Source organism: Micromys minutus (genome assembly GCF_963924665.1).
Source record: "Micromys minutus genome assembly, chromosome: X".
Classification (NCBI taxonomy): domain Eukaryota; kingdom Metazoa; phylum Chordata; class Mammalia; order Rodentia; family Muridae; genus Micromys; species Micromys minutus.
The window spans coordinates 28,944,967-28,970,353 of record NC_137970.1 but is presented as its reverse complement, the minus strand read 5'-3'; the positions used below and the strand labels follow the sequence as shown (position 1 = coordinate 28,970,353).

At 36.2% G+C, this 25,387-nt stretch overlaps 1 protein-coding gene across 1 annotated transcript in view; it reads left to right on the top strand.

Annotated features, from left to right (window-relative positions):
* Positions 1–14,678: 14,678 nt before the first annotated feature.
* SCML2 (Scm polycomb group protein like 2) overlaps positions 14,679–25,387 on the top strand; it is a gene marked incomplete at both ends in the record, with an annotated part of 113,581 nt that continues 102,872 nt past the window's right edge. Inside the window, 2 exons of the mRNA XM_080910052.1 lie at positions 14,679–14,717; positions 23,815–23,860. Coding sequence (XP_080766178.1) covers positions 14,679–14,717; positions 23,815–23,860 — 85 coding nt within the window. The remainder of the gene's footprint in view (positions 14,718–23,814; positions 23,861–25,387) is intronic.

The window sequence follows — 25,387 nt, the reverse complement described above, 5'->3', positions numbered from 1 at the left end:
TGTTTGATAGTATGCTTTGAAATCTTACTATTCAAAATAATCATAAAGTGTATGTAAAAAAAGAAACATGGAAATAGCCAAAGTTCTCTCGGCGTCTAAAGATTAAACATAATGATTTTTTTCTTACAACTTTATTTCTTAAATAGAGATACATGTAAAGATTTTGAAAAGCATTTTGGCAAAAAACTATGTATTTTTATGTATGTATTTTTGTCAGTGCTTGATTTTTTAAAAGGTTTGATAGTATGCATTCAAATCTTACTAGTTACCGTAGCATAAAGTACATGTAAAACAAAACTTAACCTGGAAATAGAGTTATTTTGTGTGTGTATAGATTAAGCATAATGATTTTGAACTACCCAAAATTGCCACAAGGCTATTATCTTAGAAGCTGAATTATTAATGATTGAAGTTCTAGGTGTACCCAACTCTGAGAGGGTGCTATACACTTACTGTTTGTTCATTTGTTTATTGATTGATTGATTGATTGATTGATTGATTGATTTATATATTTTTAAAGGACTGAGGCTTCCACTTTTTGGCTTTTTTCCCCCGACGAGCTTCATATGGTCTGTGAGTTATTTCTTGGGTATTCAGAGCTTTCTGGGGCTACTATCTCATTATCGGTGTCTGCAGGTTAGGTCTGATCTTTTGTGACTGGGTTACCTCACTCAGTATGATATTGTCTAGATGCATCTAGGAATTTCATAAAGTCATCTTTTCTAAGAGCTGAGTAGTCCTCCATTGTGTAAATGTACCACAATTTCTGTATCCATTCACCTACTGAAGTACATCTGAGTTCATTCCAGCTTCTGGCTATTATAAATAAGGCTGCTATGAACACGGCAGAGCATGTGTCCCTGTTGTATCTTGGAGCATCTTTGGGGTATATGCACGGAAGTGGAATAACTGGGTCTTCAGGTAGAACTATGTTTAATTGTCTGAGGAACTGCCAGACTGATTTCCAGAGTGGTTGTACCAGCTTACAACCCACCAGCAGTGGAGGAGTGTTCCTCTTTCTCTGCATCCTCACCAGCATCCGCTGTCATCTGAGTGTTTGATCTTAGCAGTTCTGACTGGTGTGAGGTGGAATCTCAGGGTTGTTTTGCTTTGCATTTCCCTGATGACTAGGGGTGTTGAGCATTTCCTTCTCAGCCATTCGATATTCCTCAATTGAGAATTCTTTGTTTAGCTCTCTATTTCATTTTTTAATAGGGTGGTTTGATTCTTTTCAGTCTAACTTCTTGAGTTCTTTGTGCATATTGGATACTAGATCTCTATCAGATGTGGGAATCGGTAAAGATCTTTTCCCAACCTGTTTGCTGATGTATTGTTTTCCTGACAGTGTCCTTAGCCTTACAGAAACTTTGCAATATCATTAAGTCCCATTTCTCGATCCTTGATCTTAGAGCACAAGCCATTGGTTTTCTGTTTAGGAAATTTCCTCCTGTGCCTATGAGTTCTAAGCTCTTCCACACTTTCTCTTCTAATAGTTTCAGTGTACCTGGTTTAATGTGGAGATCTTTGATCCACTTGCACTGGAGCTTTGTACGAGGAGATAAGAAAGGGCCAATTTTCATTCCTCTGCATGCTGACTGCCCATTGACTGCCCAACATCATTTGTTGAAGGAGCTGTCCTTTTTCCATTGCATGTTTACAGCTTCATTGTCAAAAATCAAGTGACCGTATGGACCTTCTATTCTGTTACGTTGATCTACCTGCCCATTTCTCTACCAGTACCAAGCGGTTTTTAACGCAGTTGCTTTGTAATATAGTTTGACATCAGGGATGGTGATTTCTGCAGAATATTTCTTGGTGTTGGGAATAGATTTTGATATTCTAGGTTTTTCGTTATTCCAGAAGAATTTGCAAATTGCCCTTTCCAACTCGATGAAGAATGGAGTTGGAATTTTGATGGTGATTGCATTGAATCTGTAGATTGCTTTTGGTAAGATTGCCATTTCTTTTATACTGTTGATCCTTCCGGTCCATGTGCATGGGAAATCTTTCCATCTTTTGAGATCTTCTTCAGTTTTCTTCTTCAGAGATTTGAAGTTCTTGTCATAAAGGTACCTGACTTGCTTAGTTAGGATCACACCGAGGCATTCATGTTGTTTGCGACTACTGTGAAGGGTATCTTTCCCCTAATTTCTTTCTCAGCATGTTTGTCCCTTTAGTAGAGGAAGGCTACTGATTTGTTTGAGTTAATTTTATATCAAGCCACGTTGCTGAAGATTTAATCAGCTGTAAAAGTTCTCTGGAGGAATTTTTGGGGTCACTTAAGTATAATATCATGTCATCTGCAAATCGTGATATTTTTACTTCTTCCTTTTCCGATTTGTATTCCTTTGATTTCCTTTTGCTGTCTAATTGCTCCGACCAGGACAACCAGTACTATGTTGAATAGGCAGGGGGAGAGTGGGCAGCCTCTTCTAGTCTCTTATTTGTGTGGGACTGCTTCAAGTTTCTCACAGTTTAGTTTGATGTTAGCTGTTGGTTTGCTGCATATTGCTTTTATTATGTTTAGGTATGAGCCTTGGATTTCTGCTCTTTCCAAGACTTTTAACATGCAGGGGTGTTGAATTGTGTCAAATGATTTCCCAGCATCTAGAGAGATATTCCTGTGGTTGTTTTCTTTGAGTTTGTTTATATGGTGAATTACATTGGTGGATTTCCATATATCGAAGCATCCCTGCATCCCAGGGATGTAGCCTACTTGATCGTGGTGAATGATCGTTTTGATATGTTCTGGGATTCGGGTTGCAAGAATTTTATTGGGTATTTTTGCTTTGATCTTCATGAAGGGAGATTGGTCTGATGTTCTCTTTCCTCTTTGTGTCTTTGTGTGGTTTAGGAATGAGGGTTATTGTACCTTCAAAGAATGAGGTGGGTTGTGTTCCATCTAACTCTATTTTGGACAGTATTGGTATTAGGTCTTCAATAAATGTCTGATAGAATTCTGCCCTGAGTCCATCTGGAGATTTTGTGACTGACTATACTGTCAGATTTGGAAAAGGTGCCATGAGGTGCTAAGAGGAAGGTGTATTCTTTTGTTTTAGGATGAAATGTTCTGTAGATGTCTGTTAATTCCAGTTGGTTTATAACCTCTGCTAGTTTCACTGCGTCTCTGTTCAGTTTCTGCTTCCATGATCTGTCCATTGATGAGAGTGGGCTGTTGAAGTCTCCCACTATTACTGTGTGTGCTGAATGTATGTTTTGAGTTTTAGTAGGGTTTCTTTTATGAATATGGGTTCTCGTGAATTTGGAGCATATACGTTTAGGATTGAGAATTCACCCTGATAGGTTTTTCCTGTAATGAGTAAAAAGTGTCCTTCTTTATCTTTTTTGATAACTTTTAGTTGAGAGTCTACTTTATTTGATATTAGAATGGCTACTCCAGCTTGTTCCTTGGGTCCATATTTTTTTCCCTGTCTTTTTCTCTGAGGTAGTATCAGTCTTTGTCTTTGAGACGAGTTTCCTTGTATGCAGCAAAATGCTGGATTCTGTTTATGTATGCAGTCTGATGGTGTATGTCTCTTTATTGGGGAATCGAGTCCATTTATGTTAACAGATATTAAGGAGTAGTGATAGCTCTTTCCTGCTATTTTTGATGTTAAAGTTGGAATTATGACTGTGTGTCTTTTTTCTTTCGGTTTTCTTGCTTCGATGTTTTATTTTATTTTATTTTTATTATTATTATTTTTTTATTTTCGCTTTATGTCGGGTGTAGTTTCTCTCCTTGTGTTAGGTTTTTCATCTGTTATTCTTTGCCGGGCTGGATTTGTGGACAGATATTGTGTAAATTTGGTTTTGTCCTGGAATATCTTGGTTTCTCCATCTATGGTGTATGGCAGTTTTGCTGGATATGGAAACCTGGGCTGACATGTGTGTTCTCTGAGAGTCTGTATGATATCTGTCTAGGATCTTCCAGCTTACATATTCTCTGTTGAGAAGTCGGGTGTAATTCTGATTGGTCTACCTTTGTATGTTACATGTCCTTTTTCCCTCACTGCTTTTAGTATTCTTTCTTTGTTTAGAACACTTGGTGTTTTGACTGTTATGTGTCAGGATGAATTTCTCTTCTGGTCCAATGTATTTGGAGTTCTGTAGGCTTCTTTTATGCTCATGGTCATCTCATTCTTAAGGGGAGAGAAGTTTTCTGTTACAATTTTGTTGAAGATATTTACTGTGCCTTTCAGTTGATATTCTTGGCCCTCTTCTATTCCAATTATCCTTAGCTTTGACCTTCTCATTGTGTCCTGGATCTCCTGGACATTTGGGGTTAGGAGCTTTTTCGTTTTTGCATCTTCTCTGACTGTTTTGTCTATGTTTTCAATGTTGTCTTTAGCCCCCGAGATTGTCTCTTCCATCTCTTGTAGTCTTTTGGTGATGCTTGCATCTGTGACTCCTGATTTCTTGTTTTGGGTTTTCTATCTCCAGGGTTGTCTCTTTTTGTGTTTTCTTTATTGTTTCTATTTCCAATTTCAATTCCTTCCCCATTTTGGTTGTGCTCTCCTGTCATTCTTTGAGGTAGTTTTGAGTTTCTTCTTTAAGAGCTTCTATTTGCTTATGTGTGTTCTTCTGTAATTGTTAAAGGGAGTTATTTATGCTTTTCCCCACGATCTCCACCATCATTTTGAGGTATGATTTCAAATCAGAGTCTTTTTTTTTTTTTTTTTTTTTCCTGGACTGTTTGTCAATCCAATGCTTGCTGTGGTGGGAGAGTTGGGTTCTTATGTCGCAATGTTGTCTTGTTTTCCATTGCTTAAGTTCTTTCGTTTTCCTCTTGCCACCTTGTGATTTGTGATTATAAGTGTTCTTGTTGTCCGTGATTGGCACCTGTTTCTCCCGTGGATCTGAGGGCCACAGGCTCAAGAAGAAAATTGCTTCTGAGTGTTCAGCTCTTTGTTGGTCGAGCAGTGAGTTCTGGTGGCAGATACTCAGTTGTCTTTGTCGGCTCAGGTGTGGGAGCTCTTATGAGTCTGTTCTGGGAGCTCGGCCCTTTGCCCACTGGTCCTGAGTACTTGTGGTGGGGACCTGGATCTTTGTCTAGGGCAAAGGACACTTTTCCAGTGAGCACAGCACTCTGTTCACTGAGAACTCTCAGTGTGCCCTCCCTGGGCCTATATGTCAGGCTTATCTCTGGTCCAGGTGTAAAAGGACCTGTGGAGCTGATCTTCCAGCACTGCCTTTCACAGGCAGACCACGATTCTCTCTGACACAGTCCCGGGCACCACTGCCATGTATTCTCTGTGCTCTGGGTACTCACAGTGCAACCTCACTAGGCCTGAGCCCCACTTTATCTGCTGGGCCTGGTGGAAGTGCGCCTGGGGGGGTGGTCTGGTCTGTAAGCACAGCCTTTTCGGGCAGCACTGTTACTTATTCTTATATCTGTTAGTTGTCTCTCTATGACCAGCATGGTCTGCAACTAGTGATGGTCCTAGTTCATCTTCAGGAGGACTAGGATTGAATCTGGATTAGCCATGAGGGCCAGATGTGTAAATCAAAAGTATTTCCATTTCTCTCTTTGACATTCCTTTCACAGTTGTTTACTCCATTCCTGTCTTCTGAAACTTGTTCCTTACACAAACCCTTCTTTCCTGTGTGTGTGTCTTCTCCACCAGACTCTTTTTACTTCAACTTTTACCCTTTCTCAACACTTACCCACACTTTTCCACATTCCCGCACTCTCCTATTGCTCGAAGCCTATTGCCCTTTCACGTTCTAGGCTGATACCATGCCTTACTATGCCTTTAAAAAGTTCCTACCCACTTCCTCTCCACGACCCATTCGTAAATAAATAAAGGATATGTTTTTTTTTCTTCCCCTTGCCTCTCACAAATTATCTTTTTGTTCCAGCATCATCTTTTCCCAGGTCTTTGCTCTCGTTAAATATTTTCCTGATTTCCACTTTGCAAATAGAGTGATTTAATAGAACACACACAAGAGAAGGGATACGGAATTTTTTTTCCTCTTCCATCTGTGATCGGTGTTAAACGGTTGTTCTGTGCTTTTCAACTAACCCCTATTTATCAATCGTGTAAATTGCTCTAATGCCTCTGTGACCCAGAAGTCTGGTCAGCGTTGGTGCTGAAGTGTCCAACACCGCGGGTTTCGCTATACTTGGTAACCTGGAGCTGGGCTTCTGCAACTCTGCAGCCAGCTTCCGTTCCTCCTGCCACAGGCTCCTTTTAAGCCCCGCCTGTAGGGGGCGGTAGAGGAAGCTGCTCACTTCCGGTTCCCAGAAGTCCCTGTTGTCTGATTGGCAGCTTAGGCCGTTGGGCCAGAGGCTGTGGCGCCGAGGCGCTGAGGCCTTGACGGGGCTTTCTCGCCTGCCTCGTGGCCTTTCTCCGAGTTGAGGGCCTTCTCCTCGGATGCCCGGTGCTGGTTTCTGCCCTGTGGGTCCCTCTGCTCACCATGACAGTGAGTACGCTTGTTTCTTGGGGTTCGGCCCAGCTACTCCTTATCTCCTCAGGCGTTTAGTCCTTTCACCTCAGTGTGGCCCTTTGAGGGCTTCTGGAACTTTCTAGTTCCTTGCCTTCTCCCTTAACCCCAGGGTCTCAGGTGGTTGGGTGCTTCCCTACGTCCAGGTTTTTGATACATTTGGGATGTTTAAAACCATTTCTTCCCATTCGGAGTAGTTTTGAATGTCGTTGTCCATTGAGAAATCTTGAGCGCGAGTTACTTCCTCTGTTTTCCCTTTCCACGTTTCTTTCCCGCTTCCTGTCTGTCCAACAGCCTTCTCACACCTTTTAGGTCTTCCCTCCACTCTGCCTCCTTCCAAGCTCTGCCCCTCCTGCCCAGGCCTCATGTCAGTTTTTTTCCCTGAGGCTCCTGGTGAGGTATATTTTGTTTTTCTTTTCCCACCCCTTTTTTCTTTCTATCACTCTTGTTTTGTGCTGCTGTCCACAATCACTCTAACCTTCTCCTCCTCTTTAATCCTTTTCTGTTCTGTCTTTGTAACCTCCATTCCTGTACCTTTCGATTTTATCTTGTGTCTTTCCTTGGCTTTGTTATACTGTTCCCTTTCTCTTATCTTTTTTAACTTTTTTCCTTTCATAATTGTGAATTTCTCCATATTTGTTTTTATGTTTATGTCTCCATCGTTTTATGTTTTAGTATTTTGTTGGACTATAATAATGTAACTAGTCCATTTTGCTAGGTTGCAAATTCATGTAAGTAGGTATTGATTTTTTTCTCTCAATTTTGACAATTTTATAGATATAGATATAGATATGTACCTATGTATTTATGGTTCAATTTTTTTGTCATTTTAACAGCTTCCCTCACTTTTTGTCCACATGTACTAACCAGTGCAACTCCACATATCTACATTCCTATTTTGAACTTGCAATTTGTGGTTTCGATGCCTCTATGATCTTTCTATATCATAAATAGTTGTGGCTGAATAGTTATTTTTTATTGATTTTTACCTTAATTATTTGTTCAAGTTTGTGTGGAATATTTCCATGCGTTGTAGCTTTTAGTGTCATCTTGATGCGTTTTATTTTATCTGTATTTCTATAATTCATTAATTTTATATGTTCATATAATTCCCTATTTTTGGTATATCATGTAGATTAACAAACTGTTGTGTCAATGCCTATTTATGTTTTTAGCATTTTTTTCTATTTTGGACAATGGTAAATAAGTTTATGTTCTGGTCACTAGAAGAAAGTTGGAGGTGTTTTCTAGAGTCTAGTAAGGAATATAATTATTGAGAATGTTTGACTTTTATACTTTATAAAATATCGTAATACTATTTTGAATGATTGTACCTCTTTTAGCTAAGAGCATGTTGTAAGAATCAGTTATGTATATTCTGGAAGCACTTGGTATCATTGTAGGTTTAAATAGTGAGAAATAAAGCATTTTAATAATATATTACTCTAGAATTCAGTTGAATTTCCTGGATAGTTAATTGATCTTAATATCCCTTTTTCTCTATTTTCTCTCTTCGAGTGCTTTCTTTAAGAATTTAGTAGTTAGCACTGCTATTACTTTACCTTCAATCAAATAATTGCTCATTTTGTATTGGGGTAGAAAGTCCTTTATGGGAAGAGATTTCTGTTTAAAAGAGTTATTAGCAGCTTCCTGAGGTAGTCCTATGTGGCACTTGGAGGGAAAGGAATATTTTGTCTACCTAGCAGGGTTATTTGAAGATACTTTGAATATCAGTGGGTAGATGATCAATTTTTCCCCCTGTTTAACAGAGTTTCTTTTATGTGTGTAGTCTAGGCTAGCTTCTAATTCTTTGTCATTGTGCCTTGATTTCTTCAGTGGTAGGGTTATATGTGTTGTCTATGTACCAATTTAAAATGGTGTTGACTTTTACTACTCTGTTGTTTTCATAACAGTATTGGTCTAGAAGTTGTTATCTCAGGTTTTCTTGTACTTTATTTCTTCTGTCTCTGTCTTCATAGTGCTGTGATTGCAATTTTTTTTCACATACATTCTCCACTCTCTTTGCTATATATTTGATGCATATAAGCTAACAAGAGGTATGATTTGGACAAGTGCTTCTCAAACATTCACACCCCCCCCCATCTTTTAGCAACTGTTAATAATAAAGATTCTCATTCATTAAGTTTAATCTAGATTTAAAGATTCTATCTTTGAAAGAAGCAGCTTCTTTCTAGTAAATCATGATGGTCTAATCTTCAAATAGAAATGATTGGGAAAATTTTTGTCCAGTATGAAAGGCAATGCCTTTCTTTCTCCAATGTAGTGAGTACTAACTGTATTTAAGTATACAGAATTTGAAATGAGACTAGTATGATCAACTGAATAGTTTTTTAATGATTATATTTATTTCACATAATTTTATGGAAATCAATAGGATAATGAGTCAAGTTTTTTGCACAGATATTTTCAAATTATTTTAATACTTTTATGGACAATAATAACATTACTTTGATTTTATTAAGTTTTATTCTTTTACTGAATTAGTCATTCTTAGGAATAATTACTAACAAAATCTGGGTTTCTACATTTTGAATATTTTTTATCCATAGTACTTGAGAGAAAAGGTTGTTTGTATTTAGAAGTTTTACAATAAACACATATAGATATTTAGGGATTCAGGTCTTAATCTATGCATGAAATTCATTGGTATATATTATGTCATATTTTATACAATAATTTTAATAATGTACATGAACCAGGTTTTTATTATGTTCTTTTTTTCTTGAAGCAACATGTGGGCACTGGGCTTGGATACTGTAACATTTTAGATGGTTGATTTTAAGTTAGAGATGCTCAGCTTACACTATGCAAAAGTAGTAGAAACATGAAAATTTAAAATAATTTTAAAGTTTTAATTAACTGCTTTATATTGCAGAACTATTTGGCATTAAGTGTTCTTTATGCTTTAATAGGAAACATAATTTTTAGTCCAAATTTATACTCTTAATTTTTGAAAAAAAATAATGCTAGTTATATAAAAAAAACCTTTTTAATCAGTAAGTTCTCATCACTGACATAATGTAGTTGTCTTAATCTTAAATCACCCTCTATTGAAGTTCAGTAGTCCTACCAATACTGGAGTTTCATTTATTTGTCATTAGTCTTGACTTACTAGAATGGTCTCTGACTTCATAGACTTTCAAGAGAAGAGAATTTTTTTTTTTTTTTACTTTAGCTTTATTTTATTTTCTTATGTTCTATATTTCTCCTGGTCGAAGAAGTTTTATCTCATGTTTTCTCTCTTTCTTGGATGTTTCTGAAAGTTTCACTGCATCTTTCTTCAGTTTCTGCTTCCATGATCTGTCCATTGATGAGAGTGAGTTGTTGAAGTCTCCCATTATTATTGTGTGTGGTGCAATGTATGTTTTGAGCTTTAGTTGGGTTTTTTTTATGAATATGGGTTATCTTGTATTTGGAGCATATATGTTAAGGATTGAGAATTTCCCTGTAATGAGTTAAAAGTGGTCTTCCTTATCTTTTTTTGATAACATTGATATTAGAATGGCTACTCCAACTTGTTTCTTCGGGTCCTTTGCTTCGAAGGTTTTTTTCCCAGCCTTTTACTCTGAGATAATGTCTGTCTTTGTCTCTGTGATGAGTTTTCTTTATGCAGAAAAAAGCTGGATTCTGGTTATATATCCAGCCTGATAGTTTATGTCTCTTTATTGGGGAATTGAGTCCATTTATGCTAACCTATAGTGGTTGCTGTTTCCTGCTATTTTTGCTTTTTGAGGTAGAATTCTCTCTGTGTGTCTTTTTTCTTTTGGTTTTCTTGCTTAGTTATTTTCTTACTTTTTCTAGGATGCATTTTCCCTCCTTGTGTCGGTTTTCCATCTATTATTCTTTGCAGGGCTTGATTTGTGGTCAGATATTGTGTAAATTTAGTTTTGTCCTGGAATATCTTGGTCTCTCTGTCTATGGTTATTGAGAGTTTTGCTGGGTATAGTAACCTAGGCTGACATTTGTGTTCTCTTAGTGTCTGTTTGATGTCTGTCCAGGATCTACTAGCTTTCATAGTCTGTTGAGATTGAGTGTAATTCATATTGGTCTGCTTTTATATGTTATATGACCCTTAGTGCTTTTTTTAGTATTCTTTCTTTGTTTTGAACACTTGGCGTTTTGAGTATTATGTATCAGAAAGAATTTCTTCAATCTATTTTGAGTTCTGTAGGCTTCTTTTATGCTCATGGTCATCTCATTCTTAAGGGTAGGGAAGTTTCTTCTACAATTTTGTTGAAGATATTTACTGTGCCTTTCAGTTAATATTCTTTGTTCTCTTCTATTCCCATTATTCTTAGCTTTGGTCTTGTCATTCTGTCCTGGATCTCCTGGACATTTTGGGTTAGGAGCTTTTTCGTTTTTGCATCTTCTCTGACTTGTGTCTATTTTTTCAATGTTGTCCTTGAACCCTGAGATTTTCTCTTTCATCTCTTGTAGTCTGTCGGAGATGCTTGCATCTGTGACTCCTGATATCTTTTTAAGGCTTTCCATCTCCAGGGTTGTCTCTTTCTGTGTTTTCTTTATTGTTTCTATTTCCATTTTTAATTCTTTCACCTCTTTGGTTGTGTTTTCCTGTAATTCTTTGAGTGATTTTCATGTTTTCTGTTTAAAATTTTCTCTTTTTTTATGGTTGTACTCCTGTACTTGATTAAGGGAATTATTCACGTTCTTCTTTAAGATCTCCATCATCATCTTGAGGTATGATTTCAGGTCTGTTTCTTCTTTTTCTGGAGTGCTTGTCAAACCACTGCTTGCTGTGGTGGGAGAGCTGGGTTCCGATGTTGCCAGGTTGTCTTAGTTTCCATTGCTTAAGTTCTTTCCTTTTCTTATTGCCATCTTGTTGTCTGTGGTTATATGTGGTCTTGTTGTTAGTGACTGGCACCTGTCTCTCCCATGGATCTGAATGCCCGTGGGCTCAAAAGAAAATTGATTCTGAGTTTTCAGCTTTTTGTGGTCGATCAGTGAGTTCTGGTGGCAGGTACTCAGTTGTCTTTGTGAACTCTGGTAGGGGAGCTCTTGTGAGGCTTCTCTGGGAGCTTGGCCCTTTGCCCACTTGTCCTGAATACTATTGGTGGGGATCTGGCTTTTCTTCTATGCCAAAATGGACCCTTTTCCAGTGAGTACAGCATTTTCTCCTGACTGAGAACTTGCGGTGTGCCCTTTCTGTGCCTCTGTGTCAGGTTCACCTCTGGTCCAGTTGTAAAAGCACTGGTGGAGCTGATATTCCAGAACTGCCTTCCCCATGCAGATCAAGATTATCTCTGACAGTCCTTGGCGGTGCCTCCAAGCACTCTCTGTGCTCTGAGTACTCACTGCACTACCTTACTAGGTCTGTACCCCAGGTTGCCTGCTGGTCTAGGTGGAAGAGCTCCTTGGTATCATGTCTGCTAGCAAAGCCTTTTGGGGGTTTTGGGGTATAATCCCCTACTGTGGGCTGGAAAGGAACTTTTGCCACAAGCACTGCCTCCAAGGACTGTCTTTGTTCTGGGTGCTCATGCTGCAGCCTCCCCAGGCCTGTGTCCCAGGTTATCTGCTGGTCCAACTGGCAGAGCATCTGGGCATCTCCAACCCAAGTAAACTTAATGTTAAATATCCACATGTTGCTAGTGCTATTATGATCGTAGCCACAATTAGAGCTTGCTTCAGGATACACTGTTGGGGTGAATATACTATAGAATCATTTCAGGTTCCTAAGTAGCAGTAGTTTTTCAGTTCTTCAAAATCAGCATCCTCAAGTTGTAAAGACTCTTGTGTTTTCCCTGGAAGCCTCAATAGTATATTGTCTTTATAGTAGTATGAGTTCTTGGAAAGAAAATTTTATGTCTGTTTATAAGTGTGAGTATGCTACTTTGCTCTTCTGAAACTCAGAGGGCAACTCTTAGGAATCCATTCTTTCCTGCTGCCTTGAGAGTTTGAGCTCTAGAGCATCAGACCTGTACACAGGCATCTCCACATTTACTCAACCCTGCTTTCTAGGACATTTTTATTTCAACTTTTACAGTTTGTATTCTAAAATTTGTTTTTCACTTACAAAGTTTCCAAAGCCACCAATGTTTAAAGAGAAAAAGAATAATCCATTTACTTTAATACTTATTGAAACAATCAAATAATTTTTAATGTTCAGTTCAGAAATAGTAATGTATACTTGAGACTAAACACTTTATTTGGCAAGGATTTAAACCACTTAAGGCTGTTCACACTAAAAATAAAAATGTAGTCATTTCCTTAGAGACTGCCACAAAATGGCTCATCCTAAAGTTCCAAAATAGTTTATGAAACTGTAGTACTTGCTGTTATTTTGGAAACGATGGTAGCAAATAGTACATATAGGAACCTGACTTTCTGACATTAAACCTTTAATATGTTGTACATTGTAAGTTTGCAGATTTAAACTTGGTATATTTTTTATTCAGTTTATTAGGTCAAACTTCATAATAAAAAGGCTTCATATTGAACATCCCTTAAAGTTACAAATCTACATTTTTTTTCTCAATTACAGGATGGAAAAAGACAGAACAATGTGATCAAGGCTGAAAATATGAAAATGTAAAATTTGTTGATCATGATGTATATTATTTTTGTTAAAAATTAAAATTATAGCAAAGGGTTAATATGAAAAGGTCTAGTAAGCAGCTTGTTGCCTTGCTAATCGAACAAAAAGTATTTAAATGTTTATCTGTAATTATCAAGTGATTTTCAAGTTATAAAGCAAATTGCCAATAGTAAGTTCATCATGTTTAGATCTTTCTTAAACTGGGTACATTATAGAAATAAAATATATCTGATTTTGCATATCTAGAGATTCTTAGAGTATGCAGTCTATGGCCCAAGCCAGCAGCTAATTTTCACCAAGAGAATTCTGTATTATCATCTTCATAGAGAGGCTTTCCTAGTTACTAGGGAGAGAGGAAGACTTTATGATATCACATCATTTTGGAGTTCCCTAGGTTTCAGGCCTGTTCAGTTTCAAAAGAGTGGATATACCAGATTACATTCTACTGCATTTACTGTTTTAGGCACTACAGGCTTCTTATGGAGACCACAAAAACTTTCTCTTTTGCTCCTAAATCTATCTTCTAGCAATGCCTAATACAAGTGCTAGTGTTCTTTAAAGAGGTGACATTTGTTTCTTACTATAAAAGTTGCATATGAAAATTATTTTGTATTGTAGAAAATTGGCTATATGCTTTTAGTTTTAGGCTTTAACTTCAGAATTATAATTTGGAAGGTTCATTATGTATTAAGGTAACAGATGTAAAACCTAGATTCAGTTTTTGATAGAGGTGTAGAGTAAAAATAAGACCTGCTTTTACTTTTGGCGATCATGGCATATTGTGTATTTTTTTAAGCAAAACTGTGAAATTGGCTTATAGTAATCTCTAAACTAGTAGGAAATGTTTTCTGTGGCTTTTTGTTTGATGTATTTTGTGCAATTTGATGGGTTATTTTAAGGCATTTTTTTTTCTTCCTCTCTTCAGAGTGATCTCCACTAAGCTGTAGGGTTTTCTCAGGTGAGGAAGCATATGCGGGGGAAACCCAAATTGTACTATGTATAACTGTATAACTCTTCTGGGAACCCTCAAATGTGAGCAAATGGTATCTGCTAGTCTACTGTCTTTAAGGTTAAGCATAAATTAAGAACAAAAAAAAATCCAGAAAGTGGGTCTGGGAGGGCATTGGTGCCTAAAACCCATGGTGAAGTGGATAAAAACTTGGGTTTGGGGAGGGAACATCAACCTAGAAAGATTTGAGGAGCTGGATCCTTAGAAGGAAGTAGCAGCTCAAGTTTCATAGTAGTTGCTGAGTTTTCCTTGCTCCTAGGACTTGGCCAAAGTAGGAGTTAGCCAGGGGTCTAAAAGTCTAATGGCACTCAGTACCTAGGATGGAACTTGATGCCAGACCCCAGGGTTTTTGGGGCTCCTGCTAGGATTTTTGATTCTGACTGATAAAGGAAAACTGCCAGAGGCTTTTCACCATCACCACTTTTCCCTGATGGCCACTGCTCAAACTGGCCATGCAGGTTGCTAGGTTCAGGGCTCAAGCTCCACCCCCAGCAGCAGTCTTGGGGCGTGTTTGCAATGACCACGGGGCACACAGCTTGCTGTAGGAGGGCGGGGTGGCTAAGTCGGCTGTGGGGCATGCGCGGCTCTAAGCGCGGCTTCTCAAAAATGGCGGCTGCAATGTGAAGTCTGGTGCCTGCTCCTGGAGCTAGCATGACCGAAGTGTTTTTGCTGGGGCGGAGGAGACCCGAGGTGCGTGGTGGCCCTGGTCCCCCTTGGAAAGTGGAGACTGAACCCTGATGTTGGAGTCCTGATGGCTGTCTGCAGGGCAGGCGGCGGCAGGGAGCCTTAGGGGCACGTCCTGCTCTGGGAACGCCCCCTTACTGCAGTGCCAGCGTCCCGCCTCAGTTTGTCCCAACACCCCTGCCTCAAACCCCTGGACTCCTTACCCCAGATGCCACTGCTGCTGTGTTTAAATTCTCTATGGGCCATCTCTGCTGCTAGTGATCGCTGCTGACCTTCACATTTATCTGGATCCCCCTTCACTGGCCCATCTTGATAGAGGCATTTGGGCCCCCTGGCCCAGCTCCCTCAGCGGGGAGGGGGCCCCTCTCCAGGAGCACCGACTGCGCCCTCTGCAATTCTCCCCAGGGTAGGTGGGGCCAGGCTGCAGCCTGGGGGCTTTGAGGGTGGTTAGTAGAGCTAGGAGTCAGGGATGACTTTAAAAGTTTGGGCTGAGACAAGGATTTGGGAGGTAACGGGTTTGGGGAGGGAACATCAACCTAGAAAGATGTGTCTGTGGCCTAGAGGGAGCCCCTTGTGGGTCTGGTGCCAGGTGTGTGCCTTGGGGATTCTCATGGTGTTAGTCCAGCAGAGCGGATGACTCTTGGATAAAGCTGGACAGGAAGGCTAGGACCAACTTATTCCTGGAGCTTTTATAAAGGCGAGAAGATGTATTCAAGGAGATTATGGTCAGCAGTCAAACAAAACTTAAGTCTATTCCCGCTCCCTTCACTTAGAAACACCTCTGTAAAGGTTCTCCTTTATTGATTCTTTACCTGAATAATGTTTGTACTCCAAGAGTCAGAAAAAGATATTAGAATTAGATCAACTATTTGGTGGGGGGTGGGGGGGCAGAGGGGGTGCTTTGAGTTATATATGTAGCTTCAAAGGTCGACTAATAATCACCCATCTCCCCCATCCCCTCCTGTCCTGCCTTGTATGTATGTGGGAAGCTAACATTTACTTACAGGTTTCCATCTGAGGGTACAGATGTTTTAAAGAAGGTTGTTAAACACTTGCCATTCATCACAAAGTATGGTTACAATTTAAAATCTGATCCTGTTTTTGAAGAATGAGAATATTAAGCCGTATGACTTGCCATTAGTGTGACTTTAGGATGCCTTTTAAAATAGATTGGTTACTAAGGGGAAACTAAGGCAGGGCAAATATGATGCATGATTTTCCAAAGTATTGGAGATGCTTGTTTCTTTAGAGAGCATCAGTTGTTGCAGTTTTAGTTCTTCTATGGACAGTATTATTATTTTCATTTGAAGATAGAATATTGTAATATGTACTTGAGCACAAGCATTTGTTTTCTAGTAGTAGTAATTCACTGGCATAGCCTTGATTCTTTCTACTTGTTTGGAAATGTTCTTCATTCCAAATGTAATGACAATTTTATCCTTTTCTTGCCCTTCTTTTTTTTTTTTTCATTAAATAACCTCTTTGTAATGATGGGCATTCTTTTAATTTGTTTGTGATTTTCTGTTTTAATGGAAGGAATTTAAAACAAGCTTTTGAAAGTAAATCTAAGACTTTGAGAAGACAGCAAGTTTGTCATCTTTAAAATAGTTTGAAATTTATAAAAGAACTTAGTCAAACCATTTAAAACAGTTTTGAAATATTTGAATGCCATCTACGTCCTCCAACCATGTAAGGTCCTTATGAGCCTGTTCATTCCACAGACCCTGTTTTGCTTTAGAAATGTAATTTAGGGAAGGAGTGTGGATAATATAACTGGTATTTCACTATGTATAAGAGGATGTTTTAAAACTGATACAAAGACATTGCTCCTTAAGCATCTTTTCTTACTTGTCATGATTTGGTCAGATATTTTGTCAGCTCTGCAGATTTATGGCTCCGTTAAGGTCTTCATTAAGACCTTCACCAGTGCTTGTTTATTTTATGGAATTAACCCAGTTCAAGTTCTATTTATTCAAAGCCCATTATCCATCTTAGTTTCTGGTGTTTAAGGCAACCAACTCACCACTACCTTACTTACTTATCTTTGTAAATTTTAAGATTGCTAAGAACTTCATAATTGATAGAGAACAAATGTTTCTTTGACCAATGGACACACTCAAGCACTTTTGCCACTGTTCTTTACAATTCCACTTGTAACCAAAAATTATTTCTGACTTCTGTCATCTTTGTGCATTTTGCTATGATTATATGAAGTTATATGTTTTATGAGATTATTTTCTGATTAGGTATGTGGAAGACATATTTTGCCAATGTTAGTTGAAATTAGTATACACATTAGAAATTTGGTATTTTTAAATGCTAAGCAATTTCATGTTTATTACCAGGTAGCTTAGGTTATAACTAGACTTACAAAGTACTTTTCCTATTTCAAAATATATCTTAAAACTCTCTAAAGACAAAATAGTAAGGATTATGATGGTCAACTACAGGCTAGAAGTGACTCATTTTCTTTTGAGTTTGTTCCTTTTTAACTGCCTGCCTGTTCCTCCCAGATGCTTCCTATCACCCCCTTTCCTGCCCCTGTTCTCTTCTGTTAGTGTCTGTTTCCGCATCAGTGAAATGGTCTGGGTAATCCTGGACTGTCTCACTAAGAAATAATTGATGATGGTAAAGTGCCTTGCAAAAGGCTGAGTAAATACTAGGTCTTTTGAATGAAAATGTTCCATTAGAAGTTAGCATCAGATACAAATTTTTAGTTTGAATGCTTGGGATGGGATATTTTACTTGAGACTTTTATTGCCTGTCTTTCAGTTAAGAGGAATTCTGGGGTGGATGCAAGAGGATGCTCTGTTTTAATTTTACTAGTCAGCTAAGAAACTTAAAATCATTATTAATATCATAGAGTTAAAACAGGAGATCTTCAGATTTGAAGTGATTATAGAAACAGAAAACCTAAAAATTAGAGACTAAATGATGGTGATTGTAAATGTTTACCTGATTTGGAAAGTTTTGATATTCTTTTTAACACTTTATCTTCAGGGAAATAGGATATATGTTTGATTTATCTTAAGTCCAATGTGGTATAATTTATTCATTTAATTTTATAAATATTAACATAAAATAGCTTAAGTAGCGACACTCAGTAGCTTTGGCTTTGGTTACTTGAGGCATAGAAATGCCTTTACCTCTGTGCCATTTACAGAAATTTAACACAAATATATAGTTTTTTTTATATATAAAAGCAGGGTAACTTGAACAAATTTGAAACACAATATAAAATTTAAAATGAAATATATTGTTTGGTTTTCATGAGTAAGACTTTTTGGTTATTTTATCTTCATTATCTTGTATAAGTAATAGTAATGGTGTTTATGTTGTAATTGCTATTACAACATAATATCCCTAATACTTTCTCCTATTTTTGTTTTGAGGCATGTGTTAGAAAGTTTTTAATAAGAAATGAGGATAAATTTTCACATATGTGAGAAATTAAAAGAATTTTTACCACACATTACTGCTGAATGTGTTGATTCATTCTAGACTAGATGAATTCTTTATTTTAAAGAATTAAATAATAGAGTAAAATTATTTAATTTTTGTGTAAGTAAGGAATTGAGAAACATTTAAAGATAAAGATCCCTCAACTCCCCTACTTGTAATTTGTGTTTATTGCTGTGGTTCTGCCCCTTTCTAAATTTAGAGGACCAAATTGTTCTAAGACCAGAAAGAGAGTGCTCACCTTTCGTAGTAATGTACCATTGTAAACTTACAAAGAGAGAGATACTCTACAATTCTATGATATACTTGAGGATACTTTTTCTTATGTATGTATTGGTTCTTGCCTTCAGAATACATATCAGTTTCATCAACTTTTGTTTCTCAAAAGGATTAACTAGTACAAAATTCCAGATATAAACAGCTCTATTTGATAGGTACCTTGTAGCCTTAAGAAGTTATTTAAGTATGAATGTTGCCCAAGTCCATAATTTTAATATTTGGTCACTTTTGTTATCTAAAATCAGTTTTGGTTAGCTTTTATTTTGATTTATGTATATTTAAATTCAAATACTAATACATGTATATTTAAGTTCTCTTATGTTTGAGCACAGAAATATACTTCTTGCTATGAAGCGCTTGTGTTATTTTATCTTTGAAAAAATTGAAGTGTATTATTTGGGATATTTTACATTATACGGTAAAATTTCTTGAAAGTAATGTCTAATTTTTAGCTAACTTGTTAGAGTTTCATATTTCTGCTCAGATAAAACAATCTTTGTGGTAGCAATTAAAATAAAATAGCCAATAGTAATGAGTGCATTTGTGTATTACTTAGTTTTAAATTACTAAGAGTGTAATAAGATTTTTTCATTAAAATTAGGTTTTATAATCATCCTTTTCCCCAAAAGTTATAGATATAAAATGTTTAATTTACAGATACCTGCTACACATTTGAAATATAATCAGGGATGGTTAGCTTTCTAGACACTTTAGATGTTAATCTATGTTTGCATGCCTTTCTACAATCTGTTGTTCAGTAGAGACTGTTGTCATTTCCATTATTTCGTGTAGGACTATAAACTATAGTTAGAATCTGTAAATCTAGGCTGTACTGATAATAGAAGTAGTCTGTAACTTGATCTACTTCTTTTGTCAAAATATAGCACCATAAGCTGCTTGTAGTAAATTGACACGCCCTGCCATTACATTAACTCTCACTCTTTGTAAATGTCAGTTGACAGCAGGTCTTTGAGCATTTAGCATGTGGCCATGTTTTAAAACCTTAGGAATTTACAATTATAAATTGGTATTTTGGCAACCCTTTACTTGTCTTTTATATATTTTCTGATATGAAATTCCACCACCTATGTTTAGAACTTTCCCATACATAATTTTAAAATGGCAAGTACTTCCTTAATTTCTCTTATGTTACACACACACACACACACACACACACACACACACACACACACACACACACTTGTTTTCTTTTCTTTTTTTTTTTTTTACTCCACGGTTTCATGTAGCTCAGGCTGGTGTTGAGGATAGGGAGTTCAGGGGCCTCCTGTCTTCACTTGTAAAAGCTGTTGGATTTGTTTTGACATAGAGAGTAATTTCTAATTTGTTGTGGTAGATCTTACTAAAACATTAGTAGAAATCTCTAGAAAATTTTATGTTTTTTTGGGAGATACACATCGATGCAAATCCTTACTATCATATTCTAAGTTTTGCTGAATCACCAATAGAATTTTTATTTTATTATATTCATAGTATTTTTCTTTTGAGGCACAGTCAGTTTTCCTGCTTGCCATTGTCTGGATTTAGCTTCTCATGTGTTGGGATTACAGGAATGTGTTACCATGTTTGTCTATTCTCAAATACTGTTGGGAGAAGTGCACCTGAGTTTTTTCTGATTACTTTTATGTTTCACAATGAGACTTCCAATTATTTTAGTAACCTGGGTAAAAAAAATCAATAGTTGTAAATTCATAATATGGTGAATCATGTCCAATTCAGCAACTAACATACCGTTACGTTCTTTTTCTTATGGACAGCTATGAACACTGTAAAAACTTAGTTATGAGAGGTTTTTTTTGTCAGAAGTATGTTGCTACAATATAGTTTAATTAAATTAAAAATTAATTTCAAGTCAAATAAAAAATTTTAAGTATGTATTTTGTGCTTTTTAACTTAGATATTTTTCCTTTCATACTGTATGGAGAGAAGAGATTTTTTTTTGTTTTTAGCTGAAAACGTTGGTTTATGAATTTATAGTATTGTGAATAGAATTTCATTGGAGTGTGGAACTTTGAAAGTGTATATGAAATACAGACTTTCAAATACATGTTGTATGTGGGTTTATGTGTATGCTTTTTAATTGGAAGTATAAACAGATGGATAACAGCATGTATTACTTAACAGTAGGATTATAGGTGATTTCCTCTCTTTCATATTTATTATTCCATATAATAATTTTGAGAATATGTCAGATGATGGATTATTTCCCAAAATAAATAAAAGGAAGCTTCTAGGAATGCACAAGTGTTTTTTTTTTCTCAGTGTGGCTTCAAAAAGGAAAAAGTGTTCATTAACAATTACCTCAGAAATTCAGCATAAGATGAGATTGGTTTGGGTTTTGATAGATCACGTAATACAATAATTGCTAGAGAAGTTTTCTGATAATTACTTAGAAAGTGGCTCCTCCTTTGGCAATGTCTGATCATTAGAAACCTACATAACCCATCTTACTTTGTTTCCGTCTTTTAAGTTCTCACTTGTTCAAGACTCTAGAATAGGATGCTATACCTATATGGCTATATTTCATTTTCATGGGTATATGGTATGGTGTAAAGAATGTTAGCCATAATTTAACACAGGGAAAACGCTGAACCATCTCTATAGCCTTGCATCTTTATTATCTCCTGAATTCATGTATCTTGTAGTTCTAGCTGGTATCAAATAGTCTATCCTAATTGATTACTCCGACTTCTAGAGGTGATGTCAAAGAGAGATAAGACTATTGTATGAGTTATATGTGTATGGGTAGCTCTTAAAGCCATGATCTCTGAGAGAATCTAGAGGGAATTGAGAATCAAGAGGAAACCCGTGAGCAGCAATGCCTTTCATAAAGCTACTGGCAGAGGCAGGAGCTTTTTTTGTCTTTAATCAAAATTCCATTTTGTTCTTTTCCTGCTCTTTGAAACTGTCTTTGAATCTATCAGCTATGTGAATGACCCATAACCAGCCCCCAACATAGTATGCATACACACACAAATATAACATTTTACTGTCATTTTAGCAAAAAAAGAAAGAAAGAAACTTAGAATTGGATCACTTGACCTTTTCTGGTTTTGTATCCTCTTTATAGGCAGTATTCTGTTAGATCTGCAGTTGAGTTCCACGCATTCAAGCCTCAGTTTTGTGTGTATAGTTTTGGTCTCTTTCCCCTTTGAAAAATTGGGTTAGGTTGCCCACAAAGCCACTTTGCTCCCTATGATGCTTCTCTTTCCCTGGGCTTATAAGTAATCCTTGCCCTGCTTCTACTGTGTTACTCTGTGGTCAGAGCCTGCTTCACTTCTTACATAAAGTCTGGTGGGTTTTAGGAACATTTATCTTTTTTGTAGGAGTGCTCTAAACACCCCAGAGAAATAAATTACATTCTTATATAATAAATTCAAAAAGCCTTTTATATTCTAATTTAATTTTTCTTTCTATCTGACAATAGAATATTTACCCCCTTAAATGCCTATAATTTTGTTTTGTTTAATAATGTTATTTCCTTTTGTAGAATTTTCAGCTTTTAAAAACATAATTTATGTTTTGTTTTGTATGTCTATTTTCTGATTACCATATTTTGTGCATGTGCTCTTTTCTGCCTGCCTGTCTTTTCCATTACAATGTTACGTGTTTTTGCTCTTGTATTTCAAAAGATGTCATCACAAGCCCCCTGGTGCTTTAGTTACAGGCAGTATGAGCTCCCTAAAATGCTTGCTGAGAACTGAACATCAGTCTACTGAGCTATAGCAATAGCCTCAGACTCCCAGACATTATGTAGTAGATTGTATATCTCCCCTACCCCCTCCATCCTTCTCTTCCTTAGTCATAAGTTCTTGCTAGGTAGCAAATCTGGCTTCAAATTCCTTGTTTGAGCCTCCTAAGTGCTGATTATAGACATGTTCTACACTACTAACACTGGAGTATGTATCTTCTATCAACATAGTACCAAGCACATCCTAGGAATTATATCAGTATTTGTTTAAGTAAATCAGTTACTTTTAGAAAAGAGGATGTAATTATTGGTGGTAACAAAACACTGGTAGTATTCAAGAAGCAGAAGAGGAGGAAAGAATATTCCCTGTAGTCAAAACAATATGAACAGTCATGGGAAGAAGAGTCTTTGGGGTTAGGGTATGGGGGGGGTGTGAGTGAGTAAATACATATCTAGTGATTTTGAAATAATGGGGAATCTTAGTGTTACCCCATAGAAAGCTCTGGATTGTTTTTAATTGCATAGCCAGTTGCAACAAGAGTGTGATTTAGGAAGAAAATAGCCCAGACTGTATCTGATACAGTATGTGTTACTATGGTAGAAAAGTATACCAATGCAAAACAAGTCAGACATTTGGGTATGCAAATGGGGCTGAATGAAAGTGTAAACCAGTGAGTGTCAAGGGGAAGGAAAATTATCTGTGAAGTCACCTAAGTAAGTTTTGGCTACCGATTGAATATATGAGTGAAAGGACAATAAATATAAAGCTAAGTATTGCAAGAAGTAATTGGTATTGATGAGTGAAAACTATCTGAAGAAGCAAAGTTAGAGGAGGTGATGATTTAAATGCCAGTAAGTCTCCAGTTAGAGATAATAGAATTCTTTCTGGGTCAGTTCATGCATATATTCCTTTATTTACTAGATTACATTTAATCTGCACACCATTGTATCTTAACTCTAGGAATATAGAGTTGACATGTTGTATTGAGGTTTTCTATACAGCTGACCTTTTTATAATGTTTATTCCTGTGTAAATTTTGGTCTGGATTAAAACTTAATACGAGGGTCTAATATCTTCGTTTTAGAGTATGGAACATGCTAAGGACATGAAGGAAAAATAATAGTGATGCCAGCTTCCTAATGAACAGTTTTCCCTAAAATTAATTTCCTTGAATTTTTGAGACAAAATATCACTATGTAATCCATGATCACTTAAAATTCAAGATCTTCCTGTTATAGATTCCTTGGTATTAGGATTATAGGTCTGTACTACAGTAATTATTTGGCTCCTAACAAGTAATTTTTGTTAGAAGACTTGATTCATGGATTTTTTTCGTTGCATTCATGATTTTTCTACTTATCAGTATTATTATGATGGCTCTAGTATAGACCTCAATTTGCATACTAGTGGCTTCCTACCTACCATCTACTCTGATTTAGTTTTTCATTTTATATTTCCCCCAAAGGAAAACCCTATATTTACCCAAGTTCCATTAGCAATCTCTACTCTTAATGTTTTTTCTACTTCTTGCTACATTATTTTTTTTTTCGGTGGAAGATACTGAAGTGATATGACTCTGAAACTCATTTTTATTACTATTATCTTTTAGAAATGTATGGTGCTGGAACTAAGGCATTATGTGTTTTTCTTTGTAGGAAAATAGGGAAGAAGCAAATGCCATGGGGCAAACAGCAAATGAAGGTAAGGTTTGCTTATCTAAATGTTGTTTTTTTTAGGTATTTGTTTGTAACAAGTATGTTACAATATATTGAACTTTGGAAATAAAACATTTAAAATGTTTAAAGAAATAATATTAAGCAACTACCTGCTTAATTATATACTCTTTTCTTTATTGAATAGTGTCATGCTTTGTTTCTACTGTTTTTCTCCTAGAATGGTTTCTCATTAAATATTGGAAAGAAGAAATTAATTCAAAGAATCTCCTAGACTGGTTGTTTCAGTTAGTTGTTATTTTCCTAACACGAACAATAGGCTATAATATGGGAAATAGTATCCTAACATGGAAACTAGAAACTAAATTTAGGTTGTCAATAAGAGCAGTAAGAGCTCTTAAACTGAGCTTTTTCTCCCACCTCCAAAAATGTTTTTTTTTATTTATACTAGAGATATATTCTTAGAATTTTCAGCCTTAATTTCATAAATAAGAATATAAGTCATGGTGGTAACTGAGTAGGACATTCAATAGTCTTTGACAAAGCCAGGGTCAGAATCAAAGTTTCCTGCACCAGTGATGTAAGTTTAGCATTAAGAGTAACTTTATTAGCATGTGAAAAGCACTTTTTTCAGATCACTTCAACAAAAAATAAAATTAAAAATAGTTTAAAATAGAAAATAGAAATTGAGTAAATACAATTTTTTTTCTTTAAAATTTTTTTTAAAGTAATCATTCATTTACATCTCAAATGATAGCCTCCTTCCTGGGTGCCCTTCCACAAACCCCCATCCCATATTCACCCTCTTCTCCCTCCTCATTCTTAACTGTAATATGAATAAGTATTTCTTTCATCTTATCTTTCTCTAGGTAGAAATATGCTTCTCATTGACTCATTAATAGGTCATACTGGTTTATTCTTTGTTGTTCTTTATTTTTCATAATTCATTCTTCACACATTTGCTTCCTTGTACTTTCTTTAAGTCTTGTATATTTTACTACTCTGCTTCTGATTACATGTTTGATTCTGAATGTTGCCCTTTAATTTTGCTTAATTTGTTTATTGGCTGTATTTTCTTGGTGTAGTATTTATAAAGAGGTTCTTCATTGCCCTAGAATAAGACCCATGTCATTACAATTTTACTGTTTGCCTTAGAAGTTCTTAATATATAACTATTTCATCAATGTGTGTGCTTTCTGCAAAAAATTAAACAGAAATAAGGCTGTATATTTCTCTCAAATTTTTATATTCCATGAAGAATGTCTTAATCAACCTGAATGACATATCAGTCATTACTATATGGGAACTTTGAGTTCTGAGATTTAAGCATTCGCACTTAAGATAATGAAAGCAGTTTGAAAAACAGTGATACTGTTGATTATTTGATGATACTAAGGATTTATGTTAATTTTCAGCATTATGTTTAAGTTTTACAGTTTTCTTTTTTTAGATTTCTTTTTTAAACTATATTTTAAAAAACAAATATAAAAGAAAAAAATTTAAACATTTTTGCATAAATGTATAAATATAAAATTGTGTCAGTGCTTGGCTTTTT